Below are 19692 nucleotides of genomic sequence, written 5' to 3' on the forward strand. Positions count from 1 at the left end.
TCGGGGAAAGTAATATCAATTTTGAGCGTTTTGACTCATTTCGAACACAGCAGAACCAATGACGGAAACACGCGTTGTCGTGACATAGACGAGCGTTGTCCTGACGAATGAGCAGAGTATATATTCCATATTTTTGTTGAACCTGGCTCATATGCATTGTATAATACAGATATTTGTAAATTAATATGAAACAATACAAGATATTTGAATACAACTAAATGGATGACAATACATGATTTTAAAAAGACACTACACAAACAAAACGAAAGTGGTATGGCTCAAAATATATTTTATTTTGTATCAAGTGTAACATGCATGACGTCATCAACAACTTGTCATTTGATGGTTTAGATGAATAGACAGAGGTGCTATATTGTCCATGTATAATCCCACATTGCAATCCAATTACATGTAGTTTAAAGTTAGAAGAACATTTCATTATACTTATATGAGGTTTACTAACACTCTAGTATTCTATATTCTGGCCATGTCTGACATCATTAAAACCAACCAGGCGATAGACAGGAAATGGAAAAGGAGCAAGGTGTAGGGGAGACTTTATTACGTTTTATTATTATTAGTCACAACTATATCTCGTCACTTGTGTGACATTGTCAACCTTGACTAATAAAGTAGACATTATAATGTTTGTACAAAGCACTTGGGGAGTAATTACAAGACATAGATCATTCTGTCTTCACGTGTGATGTGGGAGATGAAAACGTATGGCAATTCCAAATAGAGGTGTTTGTCATAAATTTTGTATAACTAAGAGTCAAAGCCTTAACTATATAATGCCATGTCAGTTTGTATACAAATGACTGTATGAGTTAAAAGCTATATTTCACTACTTTGTATTGATATGTATTCATTGACAAATACACCAAATTTTACTGTCAGCAGTCCAGTGCATGTAATTATTTGAATTCAGTTCTATTTGTCATTGACAGTACTATGCACACTGGTTTGAACTGTGAGTATATATGTGAACAGTCGTTCTACAAATTGTAAATTTGAATATATTTGTAAGGTTGGTTTGCTAAGCGATCATGTGTGCTTCAGCAAGTACAATAACTTAAAGGCCCATAATTGAATCCCATGTCCTCACATTAGTGCTATCATATCAGTTTTATTAGTCACCAGGATCATATAGCATGTTTGCTTATGTTTTTGACCACCTGTTAATATAGTTCTGCTAAACAACTGTTTTTCACACCTAAATACTGATCCAAATCCGAACTAGGCTCATAAATCGAAAATAAGGACATGCGTCATGAAAAAATAGTTTAAGCGAGTTTATTGTAGTGCATGTGGAGTCCTACTGTCGCCCACTTGGGTACAAGATGGCATAGTAGAATATAGATAATAAAACCTTCATTTCAGTAAACTGACCTCAAACTGAGGTTGGGTTACATGCTCATCTCTTTTTGTGTGATAATAATGATCCCATATTTTGTTGTAAGCGACTACTCCAACTTGTATTTACTAATAGTCTTTCTGATGTATCATAATGAATTAGGATCATGTCTGCCTCTGTTACAATGAATCACAAAGTGTTACAAGGAATTAAGTAAACAAACAAACAAACAAACAAACAAACACGATTTAGCGTACATTTCAGGCGACTATAAGAAATAATGGTCTGAACAAACAATGAACGTTGCTGTGGAAGCATTGGACAAAGTATAGATCTTGGAGAGTTCCCTCAACCTACCTGGTTACGTCAGGCTTATAATTAAACGTAGCCGACCAATCATTGCTTTGTTACGTCAGACTTATAACTTAGCCGACCAATCATTGCTTTGTTACGTCAGACTTATAACTTAGCCGACCAATCATTGCCTTGTTATGTCAGATGAATATATGTCCAGATTTTATAGATACATTTTTAATATTAAAATAAATAAGTTGAGACAGTTTTTGCGATTTCAAATGTGTATCTTCCGGCGTTTTGTAGTTTGAGAGACTTTTGATAGATAAATATACGACTGTTGTATGGGACGAACAGTTCCTCGTTCTGTCGAGGGAGCTGTATGCATTCGATACCCTGGCAATTTCCTGATCGCATAGGCACATGAGAAAAAAAAGACTTCACTATAATATGCAGTTCTTTATATGAAACAATTGAATCCTTCAAGTTAGCACTATTATCTTTCTACTATACACTACAGTATTTTATACTCCAGCTTGATGTCCGTGTGTAAATATTGTTTTTTCTAATCACAGATAATATTCACTCTACCTTTTATAAAAGCAATTTTAAATATAGACTTATCGACGAGTTAACAAATCGTTAGTGAAATATTTCATACTGCCCCTCTCAGGAAAATTCTTCATCAACTGCTATCGATGATGTGTTCAATTCAAGCCTGTTAACAACTGCAGTTCATATAATACATAATTGGAGGAAACATTCAAACAATCTAAACTCACATGGCCAGTTATCAGTTATATATTTTATTGAATAACATAAATCAGAAAGGAAAGTGGCATCACAATATGTGATAAAGGTTGCTTGTGGGGGTAAGATCAGATGATAAACCGGGGATGATATATATTGAGACCGTACACTGATAAGTGAGGCCAAATGCTGATAATAAGCAAACACCTAAATTTGATATTGAAGAGAAAGAGATATTAAGAAGGGTCAGAGGAAATGATATGGAGTTAATACAGTTGCTATGGTAACAAATCACCTAGAACAACCTTAGTTTCAATCCAATCATAGTATTCTGAAACGCGAGTGTACACTCCAGGGGCGTCAGGTTCGGCACAACCATAGCCCCAGCTAGTAATACCGTGTTGATACCAACGGCCAGTCATATCTTTACATACCAATGGACCACCACTGTCACCCTGGATGCAAGAAGAACAGAGATAGTTGTAATTTCACATACTTCATTTTAAGATATCGTTGCAATTTTATATACTCTATACACCCAGTCCTGTCAGATATTTGCAATTGTATATATTATATATACACCCAGTCCTGTCAAATATTTGCAATTGTATATACTTTATATACACCCAGATTTTTGCAATTTTATATACTTCATATACACCCAATCCTGTCAGATATTTGCAATTGTATATATTATATATACACCCAGTCCTGTCAAATATTTGCAATTGTATATACTTTATATACACCCAGATTTTTGCAATTTTATATACTTCATATACACCCAATCCTGTCAGATATTTGCAATTGTATATATTTCATATACACCCAGTCCTGTCAGATATTTGCAATTAAGACATTTTGTGTAAAAGTGCCGCAATAGTTGCAATTGTATTGGAAATTACTCATATATAATTATTTACATGATTGTGCTGAGAACTGTACTTGAGTTTCTTTTGTTATAATAGCGTGAAATGTTTTCTGTGCGATTTGGTCACGTTTGCTATTTTCTTGAAAAGAAAAAAATATCTGCCTATAAATTAATAAAGTAACTGATCTTTTATTTAGGTACAGCATCGCCAAAAGGTATACTGTACCTTATTATAAATTAATTTCCTTAATGACTAATGATAATATGATAGTTAATGTTACACAATATATAAAATATAGGTTGAGACGTGACATGAGACAGAAACACCTATGCGTAAAATTCATTAGCATTAGTTTTAATTATGTAATAATTTGTACCCGATATTTTCTATCCACAATTTTTTGGTTTAATTTGAATTTTCTGTATAATCTATTTTATGTTAGTTTACTTATTTCCGTTTCATCTGAGCTTTGTAACCTTTAGTATTTCCTCAGGGAATTATTACGTGTTGAAATAACGTTTCTGTTTCTGTTTACTCGGTAATACTAATAAGTTTACTGTATCTGTATAAACACGTCAGTCATATTTTTACATTAGGTACAGCATCGCCAACAAGTACACTGTATAAGGGGCGAGATCAATAGTTCAATGTGTAGGATAAAAAACGAAATTATTTTACTTTGTGTGTGTGTGTGTGTGTGTGTGTGTGTGTGTGTGTGTGTGTGTGTGTGTGTGTGTGTGTGTGAGTGGGTGGGTGGGTGTGTGTGTGTGTGTGTGGGTGTGGGTGTATGTGACGGGGGTTATGTAACAACTTTGTCAGTAAGAAAAGAAATATTTCACGTAAGACGACTATGTGATATCTATTCACTACATCTCTACCCCCGGTCTCTACCATGCAGTTTATTATGCTTATTCATGTAATTGTTGTTATGTTACTTAGTCTAATGAGTGGACATCATCAGAGTGAATAACAAATAGCACGTAGTGAACTCTACGGTACAGTGGATGATTCGTCTTGCAAATATATTTAGCAACATCTTGGGCGCTAGCCTTTGCGACAGCGCCCTCGACGACTATCATGTTTTAGAAGACGTCTTGAAACTGACATTCCTTTCATATAAGGTCAAAATAGTCTCAATGTCGTAAACTACATGCCAAATGTGATGGTTAGATTTGTAGTGGTCTGAGGTTAGACATACTCACACACAGACAAGTATACATATATACTAATACATACCTGGCAAGCATCAATGCCACCTTGATCATAGCCAGCACACAACATACCATTAGATATACCTGGTTTGCTGTATTTCTCTTGACACTTAGAGTTAGTCATCAAAGGTACATCAGCTTGTTGTAATTTCCAGGAATCACCGGTACCTGAAGTATTTCAAATTAATGCATACATTTGGACATCTGGTTCTCTATTTATAGCTAGCTGTATTCTTTTATAAATTTACAGTAGTACAAACGTGAGAGACACAAGTTTGTAAATAGTTTCGTTGTGGTTCACACTAGAAGAGAGATTTCTGAAGTCGGCAAATCATATAATATTATTTAATTCTAGTCGAAAACATAGTGTTATCTGATTTAATAAATTTAATAATATATGGTTTGATTAAAGAAATGACAAGTCCTTTTGTCTATACATTACATAGAATTATCAACGTTTAACGTAGACAAAAGCACCTTTTACCAAACCCAATTCTACATGTCTCCGAGCTGGATCACCATATTGTTGGGTTGAATATAGCTTCTGCAACAAACTCCTCTAATATTATATACTTTAGTCTAAATATCAAAGATTAAACAGCTGCACACTTCTCATGACTGTTTACTATCAGATAATTTAATTAGAAGATGGAAATAAACCCAGATGACAGATTTCGTCAAATTGGTGATTACAAAGGGTCAAGATATTTTAATCAGTAAACTTGCTCAATGTACATACTCAGATAATAAGTCTAGAAAATCAACATTCAACAAATTATCATAAACAAATATTCAAACGCCAATTGTGTATAACAATATGATTATGAGAAGTAAATAACACTTTAGTGAAAATAAAACATACAATACAGTTGGCACGTAAACAGAATTCAATCTACAAAGAATTGATTTCAAAACATCCACAAAGTAGTTAGCATTGTTACAGACGGTAAAAGGCTTTTAATAAGTAAGTGTTAAACTCTCATAAATTGTTCCGCTTCATTTACAAATTTCAATTCTTCTGACACAAGATCCTAAAAATAATCTTTATATAACATGTCAAATTTGTAATTTTAATGTTTTTCATTGTTTGAACATAAAAACAATCAAATACCATACCATACCTTCTGTGTCTCCCCAGCCTGTAATAGTACAGACACCGTCAGAAATGTATTCAGTGGCCAAACATACAGGTTGTACTTCACCAGTCCACACAACAGAACGGGACAATTCAAACAACGCAACATCATTGTACGTGGTAAAGTCGTTGTAGTTCTCATGTTTGATGATTTTAGCCACGTTATATTCTTGTTCAGGGCCTTCTTGGAGTCTCAAATTGTGTTCACCGACAACAACAGTCCATGAACTTGGTACTCCTGGTCCACTAGTAGTGATGATAAAATAAAACATATCTTTTGTTAAAATGGCCATATGGATGAATATTTGGTATTTAGTTTGGATTTTAATTGATTAAATAACTTTACTATATCATTCTACTTGAAAAAGTAATATGAAACAACATATTTCAAGCTCTTGTTTGTATCTCAAAAAATTGCAAAAAAGTGTAGAAAAAGTTTGTTATTGTAGTACGTACAATAACATCATTTTCTCACACTTTTTAATTAATTTTTTGTAATTTGTTGAATTATACACGTGGATTTTATCGATGCTGTTTCACATTTAATTTCAAGTAGAAAAAAGATCCTGATAAAGTTGTTAGTAAAAAATAAATCCCTCTTTGTCATCAATATAGCCATCTTAATTACTAGGGGGCAATGGTCGTCAGCTATGTTTTGTCGTCACTAGCAGAAAGTGGTACCGATGAGCCACGGTTCAGTACTTAAACAATTGAGTACAATACGCATTACGGAAGTTTGCTGCTGTTTTTAACAGGAGTGTCGTACATTTTCTAATTTAGTAAAACTCTAGTAATTAGAAATGTCTCGAATACACAACATATATATGAAGTACAACATACAACAAAGTCCAAGTCGTTATTTTTTTAACCAAATAAAGCAAAGACTACTTGAAGTCTACTTGAAATGTCTACTTGAAATGGTTCAGTCATCCTGATTAGCTGTATTACTTCTCTCGTTGTCGTTCATGGTACTGTATACACTGACTTGATGTCCGTATGTAAACAGTTGTTAATGACTTACGGACTATTAATTCATTTGATTTGTCTACAAGTTGTAAATTTATTGGATGCTAATTAGATTAAACTTTAGTAACGTAGATTAAAAAAGAGAAAAATAGTTTTATGGCCGGCTGGGTGGAGGTTATGACGTGACAAACCTTCCTACACAGTGAGCAGCAGTGAGTATCCACTTGTCGTCAATCAATGAACCACCACATACGTGTACACCGAGTTGTCTCAAACTTGCCTGCCATGGCCAACTACCAGGAACAGCTTCACTACCACCAACGATCAGAGTGGATGGGTCAGACTGAATTGTCGGCAAACCGCAAGTCATATCTGTGAAGTAAACATTCATCAAAGAAAACAGTAAAACGAAAGAGCATTGGGGGTTGGGTGGGGGGGGGGGGGAAGAGCCCACGACACTCTGCTAAATATTTATCAGCTGGTATTTTTAAGAAATAAGATTTATATAAATCTACTATGAAATTCTTATACTGATGGTGATAGTAACCCGTCTTTTGTAAATTTATGGGATACTGAATGTATTATATTTTTGAGTATGAGGCCATCATAAGCTCAGTAACACAAATTAATAACAAATACCACGAAAATTATATTTAAAAGAGGAAAAATAGTTATAGGTACAGATATTGGAGCTTGTGTTACAACCCGTCGCTATTAGCAACCAAGTACAAATGTCGATGGTCAGTTTCGATCAAATTATGATACTACTATACATATTTTCTTGAATCATGGAAAAGTGATGAGAAGACTACCATTAAGACTGGCAGAAATTGAACCCACGGCTAAAACTAGTCGTAATACACGAGATTATACTTACCATTAAGACTGGGAGAAATTGAACCCACTGCTAAAACTATAGTCGTAATACACGAGATTACACTTACCATTAAGACTGGCAGAAATTGAACCCACGGCTAAAACTAGTCGTAATACACGAGATTACACTTACCATTAAGACTGGCAGAAATTGAACCCACAGCTAAAACTAGTCGTAATACACGAGATTACACTTACCATTAAGACTGGCAGAAATTGAACCCACGACTAAAACTAGTCGTAATACACGAGATTACACTTACCATTAAGACTGGCAGAAATTGAACCCACGGCTAAAAGTAGTCGTAATACACGAGATTACACTTACCATTAAGACTGGCAGAAATTGAACCCACGACTAAAACTAGTCGTAATACACGAGATTACACTTACCATTAAGACTGGCAGAAATTGAACCCACTGCTAAAACTAGTCGTAATACACGAGATTACACTTACCATTAAGACTGGCAGAAATTGAACTCACGGCTAAAACTAGTCGTAATACACGAGATTACACTTACCATTAAGACTGGCAGAAATTGAACCCACTGCTAAAACTAGTATACCTACAGAGAACCACATGTTGATTGTTCAAACGACAGATTACAATGAGTTAAGATGTAGAGTGTCTAATTCAAAGTTGTCCATAATCCATTTTTATATCCTATTGACACGTGACAAGGGATTAAGATTCAGTGACAAATTATCAATAATCAATGATAACGTGTCATTACATGCATGACATTCCTGTATATAACTGAATATATTATCAGTCACAATTTGATTGACATATTTCCTCATTAAAGTGTTACAACTTAGTGACGTCATCAATTGTTATCAAGTTTATGCTGGGATTCAAACATATGGTGATGGGTCTGATGTTCAACACGTGACCGTGTCAAGGTATCGATCTGATTGGTGGTCAGGGCTTGTTTTGGTTTGATAAATTTTGTAATTATAAAAATACAACAACATTAACACGTGTTTCCTTTTTACTTCAGAAAGCATAACACTGAGCATAACATTGGGTATAGTCTGATTTCGGAATCCAAATATGCAGATTTTGGTTCTATAGGTGATCCGTTCTATATTATCTCAAAGTTTATGTACATCTATGAAAAGATAATATTTACCGGGAATGACGGTGTCACTATGTACAATATCTCCGACCCTTATTCGGTTGGTTATCTTGCCGGTGTACTAGTGTCGTTCTCAAATATTCTGATTTCCATCGTTGGCAAAAATATTCTATTGAAACAGTTGTGAATATCAATAAAGTTTTAAAAGAAGAAATGCTAAATAAACCCCTGCCAAACATGTGACAAGCGCTCAAGTACGCGCACCCCCCCCCCCCGGATTTTATTACTCTTAATTATTATTATTATCACCACAAACACTATAGTATACATCAATATCACCAGTACGTTTAGTATCGTTAATTTCTCAGCAAATATGCAAATCTAGCTATTGTGCATGATTGTGTTCGATCAATCGATCGATCGAGTGAGTGAGTGAGTGAGTGAGTGAGTGAGTTAGCGAGGAGTGAGTAAGTGGTTGGTTGGTTGGTTAGTTGGTTGGTTGGTTTGTTGGTTGGTTGGTTTGTTTGTTGTTAGTTGGTTGACCGATCGACCGAATGACTCACCGATTGATAGATCGATCGATCGATCGATCGGCCGACTGATTGACTGAGTGGTTGATTGATTGATCGTTTAGTTGATTGCGTTATATTTTGGAAAACGCGTTAAAGTAACATCTAGAATTAGAAAAGAAAATTTGACATTGTTCCATCACCTTTCACAAATAAAATGCTTCACCAAATAAAAGTTGGTTACATTAGTATACTAAAGATTACTCTACGAACGAACGTTCGCTAATTGAATCAACAGGTAGTCGTGGGTCAACGGTACATCTAAGTTTCCACCGATCTTTTATCCTATTTCCGTGAGTTTTTACTAAACAATACACTTAATCATTAAATTAGTACTCGTATAATGTATATTATACTATGGCTTTATAATGTATAGTAAATTAACGCACATTAGAACCTTTCTAGAGGACTACGTTGACGTAGATACACAGGAAATGACGGGGACTACATGTATGTTGACGTTGGTGGTCGTGAATAGGCAAACCACCACGGCTTCAATTATGCATCCGCTGGAAGTTCGAGTTACTTTAGTTGTTATTACATTTTTAGGATCCACGTGCGAACGGAACTGATGTTTCTTGGAGTAAACAGTGATAATCTCGATGGATTGTGTAATATGTTTATATACAATTAATATTTGCAAACTTAGGTAATACAATTTTCATATCAATTGATTATTAGTTTATTATCTATGTATACAGGCCCTGATAATTTGGTAAATAAACTTTTAAATAGATTTCTTATGCAATAAATGATTTTAAAAAAGTGGTTGTGAAAAAAACATTATCATTATTATTATATTTTTTAGAAATGTATTTGTTCCACAAGTAGAATTCCCACCAGAATTAAAAAATGAAATAAAACTATAATGTATGTATGCATGAGTGTATGTATGTATGTATGTATGTATGTATGTATGTATGTATGTATGTGTGTGTATGTGTATGTACGTACGTACATACATACATGTTTATATGTGTGTGTCTGTGAATGTGTGTATGAGTTGTGTACGTATAAACAAAGATTTCATAACATCATAATAGTTATATTGTTACAAATATTCCAATAATGTCATGTGATGAATTAATCAGTAATAATGTTTACATGTAATTAGTAGTACCGGTACTTTGACTTGATTAACATGACAAGTGTAATTGGATGGAAATCACCTTGATTGCCTATCTCATATCATGTCACATTTTTAGTTCATAAGTTGATTTGATAATATATATGTGAACCATTTAGGTTCAGCCATTTGCATGACACACATAAATTATTAATGTTTACTAGATACATAGACAATAAGTGATATCACACAATGCAGATTACACATATAAATAAGCACACAAGGCATTTTATTTTGTTCTCTGACTTTTATGGACATACAGTATTCCAATATATGTGTGTTACCTATAGTGTATAACATTGACACAGAGCTAGGCATATTTCAACTCTAGACTAACAATAACAGAGACACAATAAACACAGCAGGATCCTTTACCCAATTGAACATTGAACACTTACATGCATTGCTATTCTTTCACAGTGCAGTAAAAACAGGCTACTAATGAAAACATTATACAGGGACTTGATGAGTTTAAGGCTTCAAATTGTTTATTTTCTAACTGATAATCAACATTTCAACTTGACTACTTCTACATCCCCACTGTGCATGGCACCTATTGTAATTGTTTCTTTTGCATTAGAAGATGTTTGAGTGTGTGTATTAAATGTCATGTCATATGAGTGAAATACCAAGCCTACATCATTTTAGCTGCATAAAGGTCAACTCTGACTCAACTATAAACAACATACACGTTTCACAAGCTAACCTTGCAGAGAAAACTAAAGGTTATAGCTTGTATTATGGCATATACACAACTAGGCATTGTAAAGTGTTACAATTATGTAATTGGTCATACTTTCAATTCATAATTGTATTTTAACAGTCTGAATGACTTAGAAATGACAATTAAAAGTCAGATCATGAGAAACACAGAATTCAGCTTAGGCCGCCCTAATCTTTATAGCTCCACCGGGTAAGATAGCAGCAGTAGTGTGACAACCTGGGACTGAATTATTGGCCTTTATAGAATTGACAAGCATTGTAGAGATACAAAAGATTGTTTACAACAATGTCAGTTATAATTTAATTTCCATTTCATAATCATAAAGTAAAATATAAGTTTAAACAATATTGTTCAGTTAACAGACTAGTTGAATTCACAACTAATATATCAGCTTTTCCAACTTCCTTCACTAAAGGGGAACATCACTCCAGGATATAAGAGCCATTTTCATAAACTATGGATTCTGGCGAGTCATTTCATGATGTTAAATCTTCTACAATTACTTGCAATTATAGAGAAGCATCAAGTTGATCTTGTGCCTTTATAGCGTATTTTAGCGTTGGGCCATTGCATGATGGGAGTCAGACTGATATATTTGTAGTCTGCCTCTTGCAAGTTAAACATCAGATAAACATAGGCCCTATCAAAGTCTTTTTACATTTCCATGAAGTATACAATACTTGGCCATGGTGATGACCAATGGAAGCTTACATCTAGAAATATTTGATAGTTTGATGTACACATGCTCGCTTGCATCTACAAATATTTGTCCGGTGTACACATGCTAGCTTATATCTAGAAATGTTTGATAGTCCGGTGTACACATGCTAACTTACATCTAGAAATGTTTGATAGTCCGGTGTACACATGCTAGCTTACATCTAGGAGAGTTTGATAGTCCAGTGTACACATGCTAACTTGCATCTAGAAATGTTTGATAGTCCGGTGTACACATGCTAGCTTACATCTAGGAGAGTTTGATAGTCCAGTGTACACATGCTAGCTTACATCTAGGAGAGTTTGATAGTCCAGTGTACACATGCTAACTTGCATCTAGAAATGTTTGATAGTCCGGTGTACACATGCTAGCTTACATCTAGGAGAGTTTGATAGTCCAGTGTACACATGCTAGCTTACATCTAGGAGAGTTTGATAGTCCAGTGTACACATGCTATGCTAACTTGCATCAAGAAGAGTTTGATAGTCTGGTGTACACACTAGTCTGTGTCTAATATGTCCTAAGACTGACATATCTCCCTTCTGTTTTCCTTCTGTGATACGTACTGATGCCAAATCCTGCAAAACAGAAACAAAAACAATTTAGAATGTTTGTTTGCTTTGTTGCCTGTCAGAGTATTTTAGTGAGGTTTAGCGACCGCCAGTAACAGAGGGGAAATATTGCACATCTTGCCTAGATTTCAAAATATTGTACTACAATATTGGTACATGGTGGAGAAGTCAGGTAGATTTTAACTACGTATCACTTTGTCAGAACCTATTAAGTTGTTGCTGAAGTGTGATAGTGATACAAATTTTATCAAATTGGAGTAATCTGTGACTTTGCCACCATTGTCGGCATATGGTGTCTCACAGCCTGTGTAAACCTTTAATGGATACTGAAATACTGTACATACCTGTAAAAATCCACATGGGGTACCCATATTAACATCTAGAGCAACATTGCCAAGAAGAAGTCTAGTTTTGCCAGATTTGAGAACCTGTAACTTTCCAATGTATCCTTCTGAAATATCCTTTAATGTACATTTATCATCCTCCTTCTCTTTGTTCTTGTCCTGGAAAACAAAATGATGTAGTTTTTATACCATTTAGTCTAGTTCCTATACAGTATCGTTACCATTTACACCTCCACTCACAGTCTAGTTCCTATACAGTATCGTTACCATTAAATGTCAACTCACAGTCTAGTCAAAGTTGTCACTCTAGAAGTCCTGAGATGCATGATATGCAATTTAAAATTCATCTACAGCCACCCACACAGTCATTAACATCATGTCTTTGTTAATCAATCACAAAATTCTAACCAATAACACAGTGCCTCATAAAGTTAGTGTTTATTGGGGCAGTTATCTAATGTCCAAATATGGTATATTTGTCAGCTAAGGATGCTACTTATAAGTTATACACTGTTTATGTCACTATAGCAGTTGGGGTTCACTGATTGGATGAACAACATTTTGTGCTGATTGAGGGACTTTGACCAGACTGTTTAGTACCACAAGTTGGCATCCAGACTATGTGACCATTGTGCTCTAAGAAAGAAAATGTCATGTGTTGATCATTTATAAATGAAAAGGCTGGTTACTAGCTAACACACCCCAACCAAAACTATACATAAAAACATATACTCACTGCCTCTTGTCGTTCCTTCTTGATTCTTCCATCCCCACTTTCTTCCTTTTTCACTACTTGCTCAGTATCCCTTGTGGAAGGTACTGCAGGTAGTGTGTCTGGAAACTGGAAGAACAGGAGTTGTCCTTCTGTTTTCTGTCTACTTTTACAAAACAATGTTGCCATGGTGACTTCTTGGACTTCTTTTTTGACTGGAATCTTATTTTTAATTGGCACTTTCTTTGGTTTTACCTCTGTTATTTCAACTGTATCTTCAGTAATATTTTCTTCCTTTCTTTCCAAATCTTTCATTTCAACATCATCTGATTCAGGTTCTTTTTTTACTGGACACAGAAAAAGGAGAAATATATAGTCTTAAAACAAACTTTAACAAATCTTCGATATTTTACTACTCCATAAAAGATAACATAAAACTGACAAAGACAACTTTTTTTTCACTGACAATGTCTTTGGACATCACAATATGGACTTAACTTGCTTAAGTCTCTGGGGCTTTTTTTTCACTCTTTATTCAAATTTTGATTTCAATGTTTTTTTCACTCCTTATTCAAATTTTTCTAAACACATTTTTAATACTTGTGTGAAAGCAACCCGAGTGAGTGATTGCAAATAGTCGTGTTCACACTGAGCCCACAGACACTCAACTCACCCACACTTCATGCGTATACAAACCATTTTGATCCAGAACTCACCCACAGACACTGAGCCCACAGACACTGGACTCACCACAGACACTGAGCCCACAGACGCTGAACTCACCCACACTTCATGTTTATACAAAACAGAAAAGAATACATGCATGTAACTTGTATACTAGTAACTTGTAACTACATTACCTTCATCAGTTTCCATGGCTTCGTCTTTTATTTCCTCATTTTCTTCATCCTTCACCTCTTCTTTGAATAATTTACCAGTATTTGACAAAGGCAGCTGAATAGGGATGTAATTTTTATCTTGGAATGGGGAATCTTTGTCATCTATAAACTGAGAAAACACAAACATCATAGTGGTATTGTAGCACAACTGATTGATTAAATATATTTCATTCCATATTGTCATTATTTTGCTTTGGTCTGATGATATACCTTTGTTTCAAACCGTGTATACTTGCATCATCTCTTAAATAACTGATCAACAATGTCTATATCGTTATTTGATCTGATAATATACCGCCATGTCAGTATACTTACGTCATCTCGTAATAACCGATCAACTACATCAGTATCAAGATGACCTCCTTTTTCCTTCTTAATGTAACCAGATGACCTACTGTATCCAGAACCAGATGATGTTGGTAAATCATCTCCAAAACCAGTACCTACATAAAGATATATCAATATTGCACATTATACCATGTACAAGCCAAGTTAAACAAAAAAATATGGAATTTATATCCTGATCACGTGACGTCATGACAACTGCTGTTTAAAATATGATCAGAATGTTCAAAATTGCCATTATTGTCCCCAATTTTTCTTTGATGTTACTGGAGTCTGGTGCTGGTGTCATTATATTATTTCCCAATATTTTTTCTTTCATTCAGCTGGAAAATACTTATGACCTAAGGGTTGTGTAACAACTTGTAGTGATAAGGCCCCTTAGGTCATTCTTATTTCCGTATTTCTGTTGGCTGAACAAAGGAAAATATTGTGGAATATTATATCTAATTCCACATGATATAATTATGCAATGTAAAACATAAATAACTTCACCAGTACTCCTGAAGTCCAATCACAGAGTTCACAGCTGTCATTTCCACATTTCTCAATAGAATGACAGAACCCCATGATGTGCAAGTGTCGCGTACTCGGGGTATTTGCACGAGTGCTCACACTGTCACAGTGATCTCTGTGGCAGTACTTTCATGAGTGTAGCGAGTGAGAGTGCAGCTGAAAACACTGCAAGCATGAGTACAAATACTCCTGAGTACCCACAATGGCACTCACACAGCATGGGATTCTATTATTATTATATATGTTTATCCAAAACAACAAATTTCCATAATTATGACACTATGCTATCACAGACTTTTGTGTGTCCTCATTTGCATATCATTTGCATGCAGGTATGCAGTAATATTTTCAGTATTGCACAGCAGTGCACATATGATTAGTATGCACGCATACCGGTGCAAGTAATCTCTGGTATATATGTAATACTACACAGCAATGAAAACTCTAATAACCTTCTACTTCTACTTATTTACCTATCAAGAGCTCAACTGATTCTTAGCAGATGAGTTTCTGTTGGTTGCTCAGATAGTGTAAGTTGTAAATACTAAAAATTATGTCAAAGGGCTACAGGTCAAAGGTTAAAGATCAAGGGTGAGAAAGTACTTGTGTGTGTTTGTTTGAATGTCTTACCTCTTCTGCCAACTAATCTTTCAGCAGGTCCTTGTTCAAATATTGAATGTGACTGTATTATTTCTCCCCTCCCTCTACCCCTCCCTCTTCCTCTTCCTCTACCTCTTTCCCCTCTCGGTAACCTTTCTGATCGTTCATGGCGTACATTAGGAGATGCATCATCTCTTACTCTATTGGACAAATTGATAATGAGCAACTTATATAACATAACATACACATGTAACGTAACATTAAATAATGTAACATAACACAACAATGACATGACATGACATGACATGACGAGTACTAGTAATTCAAAACATATAATTACCATTTCATGACGTCTTGGGATAAATGTCAACTTTTTTATTTACATTTTGTATATTTACCAGACTTTCACTTCAGTAGTAATTACACGTACTTGTATTTTGTTTTCATTTGGAATTAGTCAGTTAGTTTGTCTGAAGTGCTGTCCATATCTACCCATATTGCACTATGTCAGTATATCTACCCATATTACACTATGTCAGTATATCTACCCATATTACACTGTCAGTATATCTACCCATATTGCACTACATCAGTATATCTACCCATATTGCACTATGTCAGTATATCTACCCATATTTATACACTACATCAGTATATCTACCCATATTACACTATGTCAGTATATCTACCCATATTATACTGTAAGTATATCTACCCATATTGCACTACGTCAGTATATCTACGAATATTGCACTACGTCAGTATATCTACCCATATTACACTATGTCAGTATATCTACGAATATTACACTACGTCAGTATATCTACCCATATTACACTATGTCAGTATATCTACGAATATTGCACTACGTCAGTATATCTACCCATATTACACTACGTCAGTATATCTACCCATATTGCACTATGTCAGTATATCTACCCATATTACACTACGTCAGTATATCTACCCATATTACACTACGTCAGTATATCTACCCATATTACACTACGTCAGTATATCTACCCATATTACACTACGTCAGTATATCTACCCATATTGCACTACGTCAGTATATCTACCCATATTGCACTACGTCAGTATATCTACCCATATTACACTACGTCAGTATATCTACCCATATTACACTACGTCAGTATATCTACCCATATTACACTACGTCAGTATATCTACCCATATTACACTACTTCAGTATATCTACCCATATTACACTACGTCAGTATATCTACCCATATTACACTACGTCAGTATATCTACCCATATTACACTACGTCAGTATATCTACCCATATTACACTACGTCAGTATATCTACCCATATTACACTACGTCAGTATATCTACCCATATTACACTACGTCAGTATATCTACCCATATTACACTACGTCAGTATATCTACCCATATTGCACTATGTCAGTATATCTACGAATATTTATACACTACATCAGTATATCTACCCATATTACACTATGTCAGTATATCTACCCATATTGCACTACGTCAGTATATCTACCCATATTACACTAAGTCAGTATATCTACCCATATTGCACTACGTCAGTATATCTACCCATATTACACTACGTCAGTATATCTACCCATATTACACTACGTCAGTATATCTACCCATATTACACTACGTCAGTATATCTACCCATATTACACTACGTCAGTATATCTACCCATATTACACTACGTCAGTATATCTACCCATATTACACTAAGTCAGTATATCTACCCATATTGCACTACGTCAGTATATCTACCCATATTACACTGTCAGTATATCTACCAATACTATACAATCAAAGATAAAAACATGTGTTACACAGGCAGTTTCAGTGATGTCTGTGGACATTGATTGTAAGATTAAGAACTACAATGTCTATGATTTGTTGCCATGGTAATCCATTTGTCTTTACTTACTCTTCTTTGATTCTGTTTCTCCTGTCTGGTAGATTTGGAGTGAACGTTTTCTGTAAGATAAAGGCAAAGTTTCCAATCAATGAAATTGTCTAGTGTAGGCCAGTGGCATAGCAGTGTGTAAAGATACAATGATAATAAAATACCGTAGTACTCAGCATAGACTCTGTGTTTGCTGGATTTATCCTGAGATTTATCATGTAGACTCAGACTTAAATTTATATTCACTAAGACATTCAAGAACATCTAGAAACTTGGATGACTTAAAACAAGATTTCACTTCTCTTTGGTGTACAGATGCAAAAACATAATTTTCATAAGTTTTTAAATTTTGCAAATCCATTTATGTTATGCCCAGTTACAATTTCATTCTCCTTACGCAGTGCATATAAAGACTATTAATTGCAACAATAAGACTCACTGTGACAACACTGACCAAATTTAGAACATTACAAGGTTAACTCTCAAAATAGTATCAATTGCTCTTAATTGCTAAAGTGCTCTGAATCGAACAAGAATAATATGGTATCATAACCTTGGCAGTGTTGGCATGACAACATAAGGCTTAATGAAAGAAAATTGTGTGGTTCCGATTACGCTCAATTTTAGAATAGGTGGGATACAATGCAGGTAGATTTTTTATTTTATTTTATTGTATTTTTTTTCAAATCAAAGCGGGAGATACTTTTCCAACACTATAGTAACATACCTTTTTCACAAAATCAAAGGTGAAGATTATTTTTCAACACCATAGTAATGATAATAATGATAATAATCTTTATTTATACTGGATAGTTCTTTAAGCATATAAACACTTGTCGCCCAAGAAGTCCAGTGAGGGCCATCCCTCATGGGTTCAGTGTTAATGCAGGAGGAAACCGGACTACCCGGGGAAAACCTGCGTTGTTCGATAGAGTGAAACTGAACGACACGCTTCTTACTTACAGCGTGGTAAATTTAATCAAACACTGAATGGGGTTTGAACCCCGACCGCAGTGGTAAGAGGCAAGTGGTTTTTAACCACTCAGCCACCGACAACCCTAGTAACATCAGTTGTGTATCATTTTCCATTTGTGTCTGGAGAAAATAAATAATATATGATGATATACCTTTTTGACTCCACCAAGAGTAAGATCTCTCTGTCCTTTCAATGAGGGCAGTCTTGTACTGTGTCCTGTTGCTGCTCCCCTTCTTGACATCAAGCCCCTTGGTAAGGGGGAACCAGATGAAGTACTACTAGGAGTTGGGGTTTGTTGTTGCTGGGACATACTTTACACCGAAATCGCCCCCTAGAAAACATGTAACATTTTATGAATATCACTACAGTAGCTACATGGTGGATGAATACTTCCATGTTGACTTGAGGTTTGCACACTGTTGTGCCAGGGAGGTTGTTTTCACAACCATGGAAGTATCACCCATGGTAGAAACGCCATCAACCATCACACACACGAGTACAGGCACACGTAAAATTTAAAAACAATGGAAACGGACCACTCGTGATCAGGGGTAAAATTGACAAATCTAAACAAATTTACTAATTCTCTTGATGGAATTCATCATCCATAGCTTTCACTACAACCGATTTAAGTGTATGATTTTAGACCCGTTCAATCACCGTACCGTTCTATTCAATATTGCAATCATCAATGTAGTTATCATTCCGTTCTGGAATCAATCTCAGACTCAGGTCAGAAAATGAAATTTAGCTGAACTTGGAAGACGATCACCCAGTTCTAAAATTAATGATTTATTTTAACAAATACATCCACGATAAATTGCATTTACTCAATATCTATTTATCTACTAATCTTAATAAACTTACGATACTGAATCCCAGCGTGTACAAGTCTGTCAAACTTATATCAATGGCATTCCCAATTCCATTAACTCTAAGTTACTTGATGCAACATTTCACGTTGTGATTATGACCTGGGTCAGATGTCACCGCACAAGCGCAGTGGATAGAGCGGACTAATATCAGACGTTTGCTTTTGGTGAAATATTATCATCTTCTGACATTAAAAGACTAGAGTCGGGGTTAATGTACTATACTTTTACCACTATAGATAATTTAAGGTGTCTAAAT

The 19692-nt window shown here is 35.0% G+C and overlaps 2 protein-coding genes across 2 annotated transcripts; both read right to left on the bottom strand.

Moving 5' to 3' along the window:
* Positions 1–2648: 2648 nt before the first annotated feature.
* On the bottom strand, positions 2649–8045 carry LOC144452380 (trypsin-2-like). The gene is made up of 5 exons (XM_078143472.1): positions 7985–8045; positions 6777–6957; positions 5606–5865; positions 4510–4652; positions 2649–2856 (listed from the first exon to the last, which is right to left on the bottom strand). The coding sequence occupies exons 1-5, from the start codon at positions 8043–8045 to the stop codon at positions 2680–2682; spliced, it is 822 nt and encodes a 273-aa protein (XP_077999598.1). The 3' UTR covers positions 2649–2679.
* Positions 8046–10479: 2434 nt separating this feature from the next.
* Positions 10480–19546, bottom strand: LOC144452170 (DNA-directed RNA polymerase III subunit RPC4-like). Its single transcript, XM_078143212.1, has 9 exons — positions 19429–19546; positions 18713–18892; positions 17607–17656; positions 15695–15864; positions 14522–14649; positions 14168–14315; positions 13332–13654; positions 12596–12754; positions 10480–12257 (listed from the first exon to the last, which is right to left on the bottom strand). The coding sequence occupies exons 2-9, from the start codon at positions 18869–18871 to the stop codon at positions 12138–12140; spliced, it is 1257 nt and encodes a 418-aa protein (XP_077999338.1). The 5' UTR covers positions 18872–18892; positions 19429–19546; the 3' UTR covers positions 10480–12137.
* Positions 19547–19692: the final 146 nt, after the last annotated feature.

The sequence above is a fragment of the Glandiceps talaboti genome, chromosome 22, assembly GCF_964340395.1.
Source record: "Glandiceps talaboti chromosome 22, keGlaTala1.1, whole genome shotgun sequence".
Classification (NCBI taxonomy): Eukaryota; Metazoa; Hemichordata; class Enteropneusta; family Spengelidae; genus Glandiceps; species Glandiceps talaboti.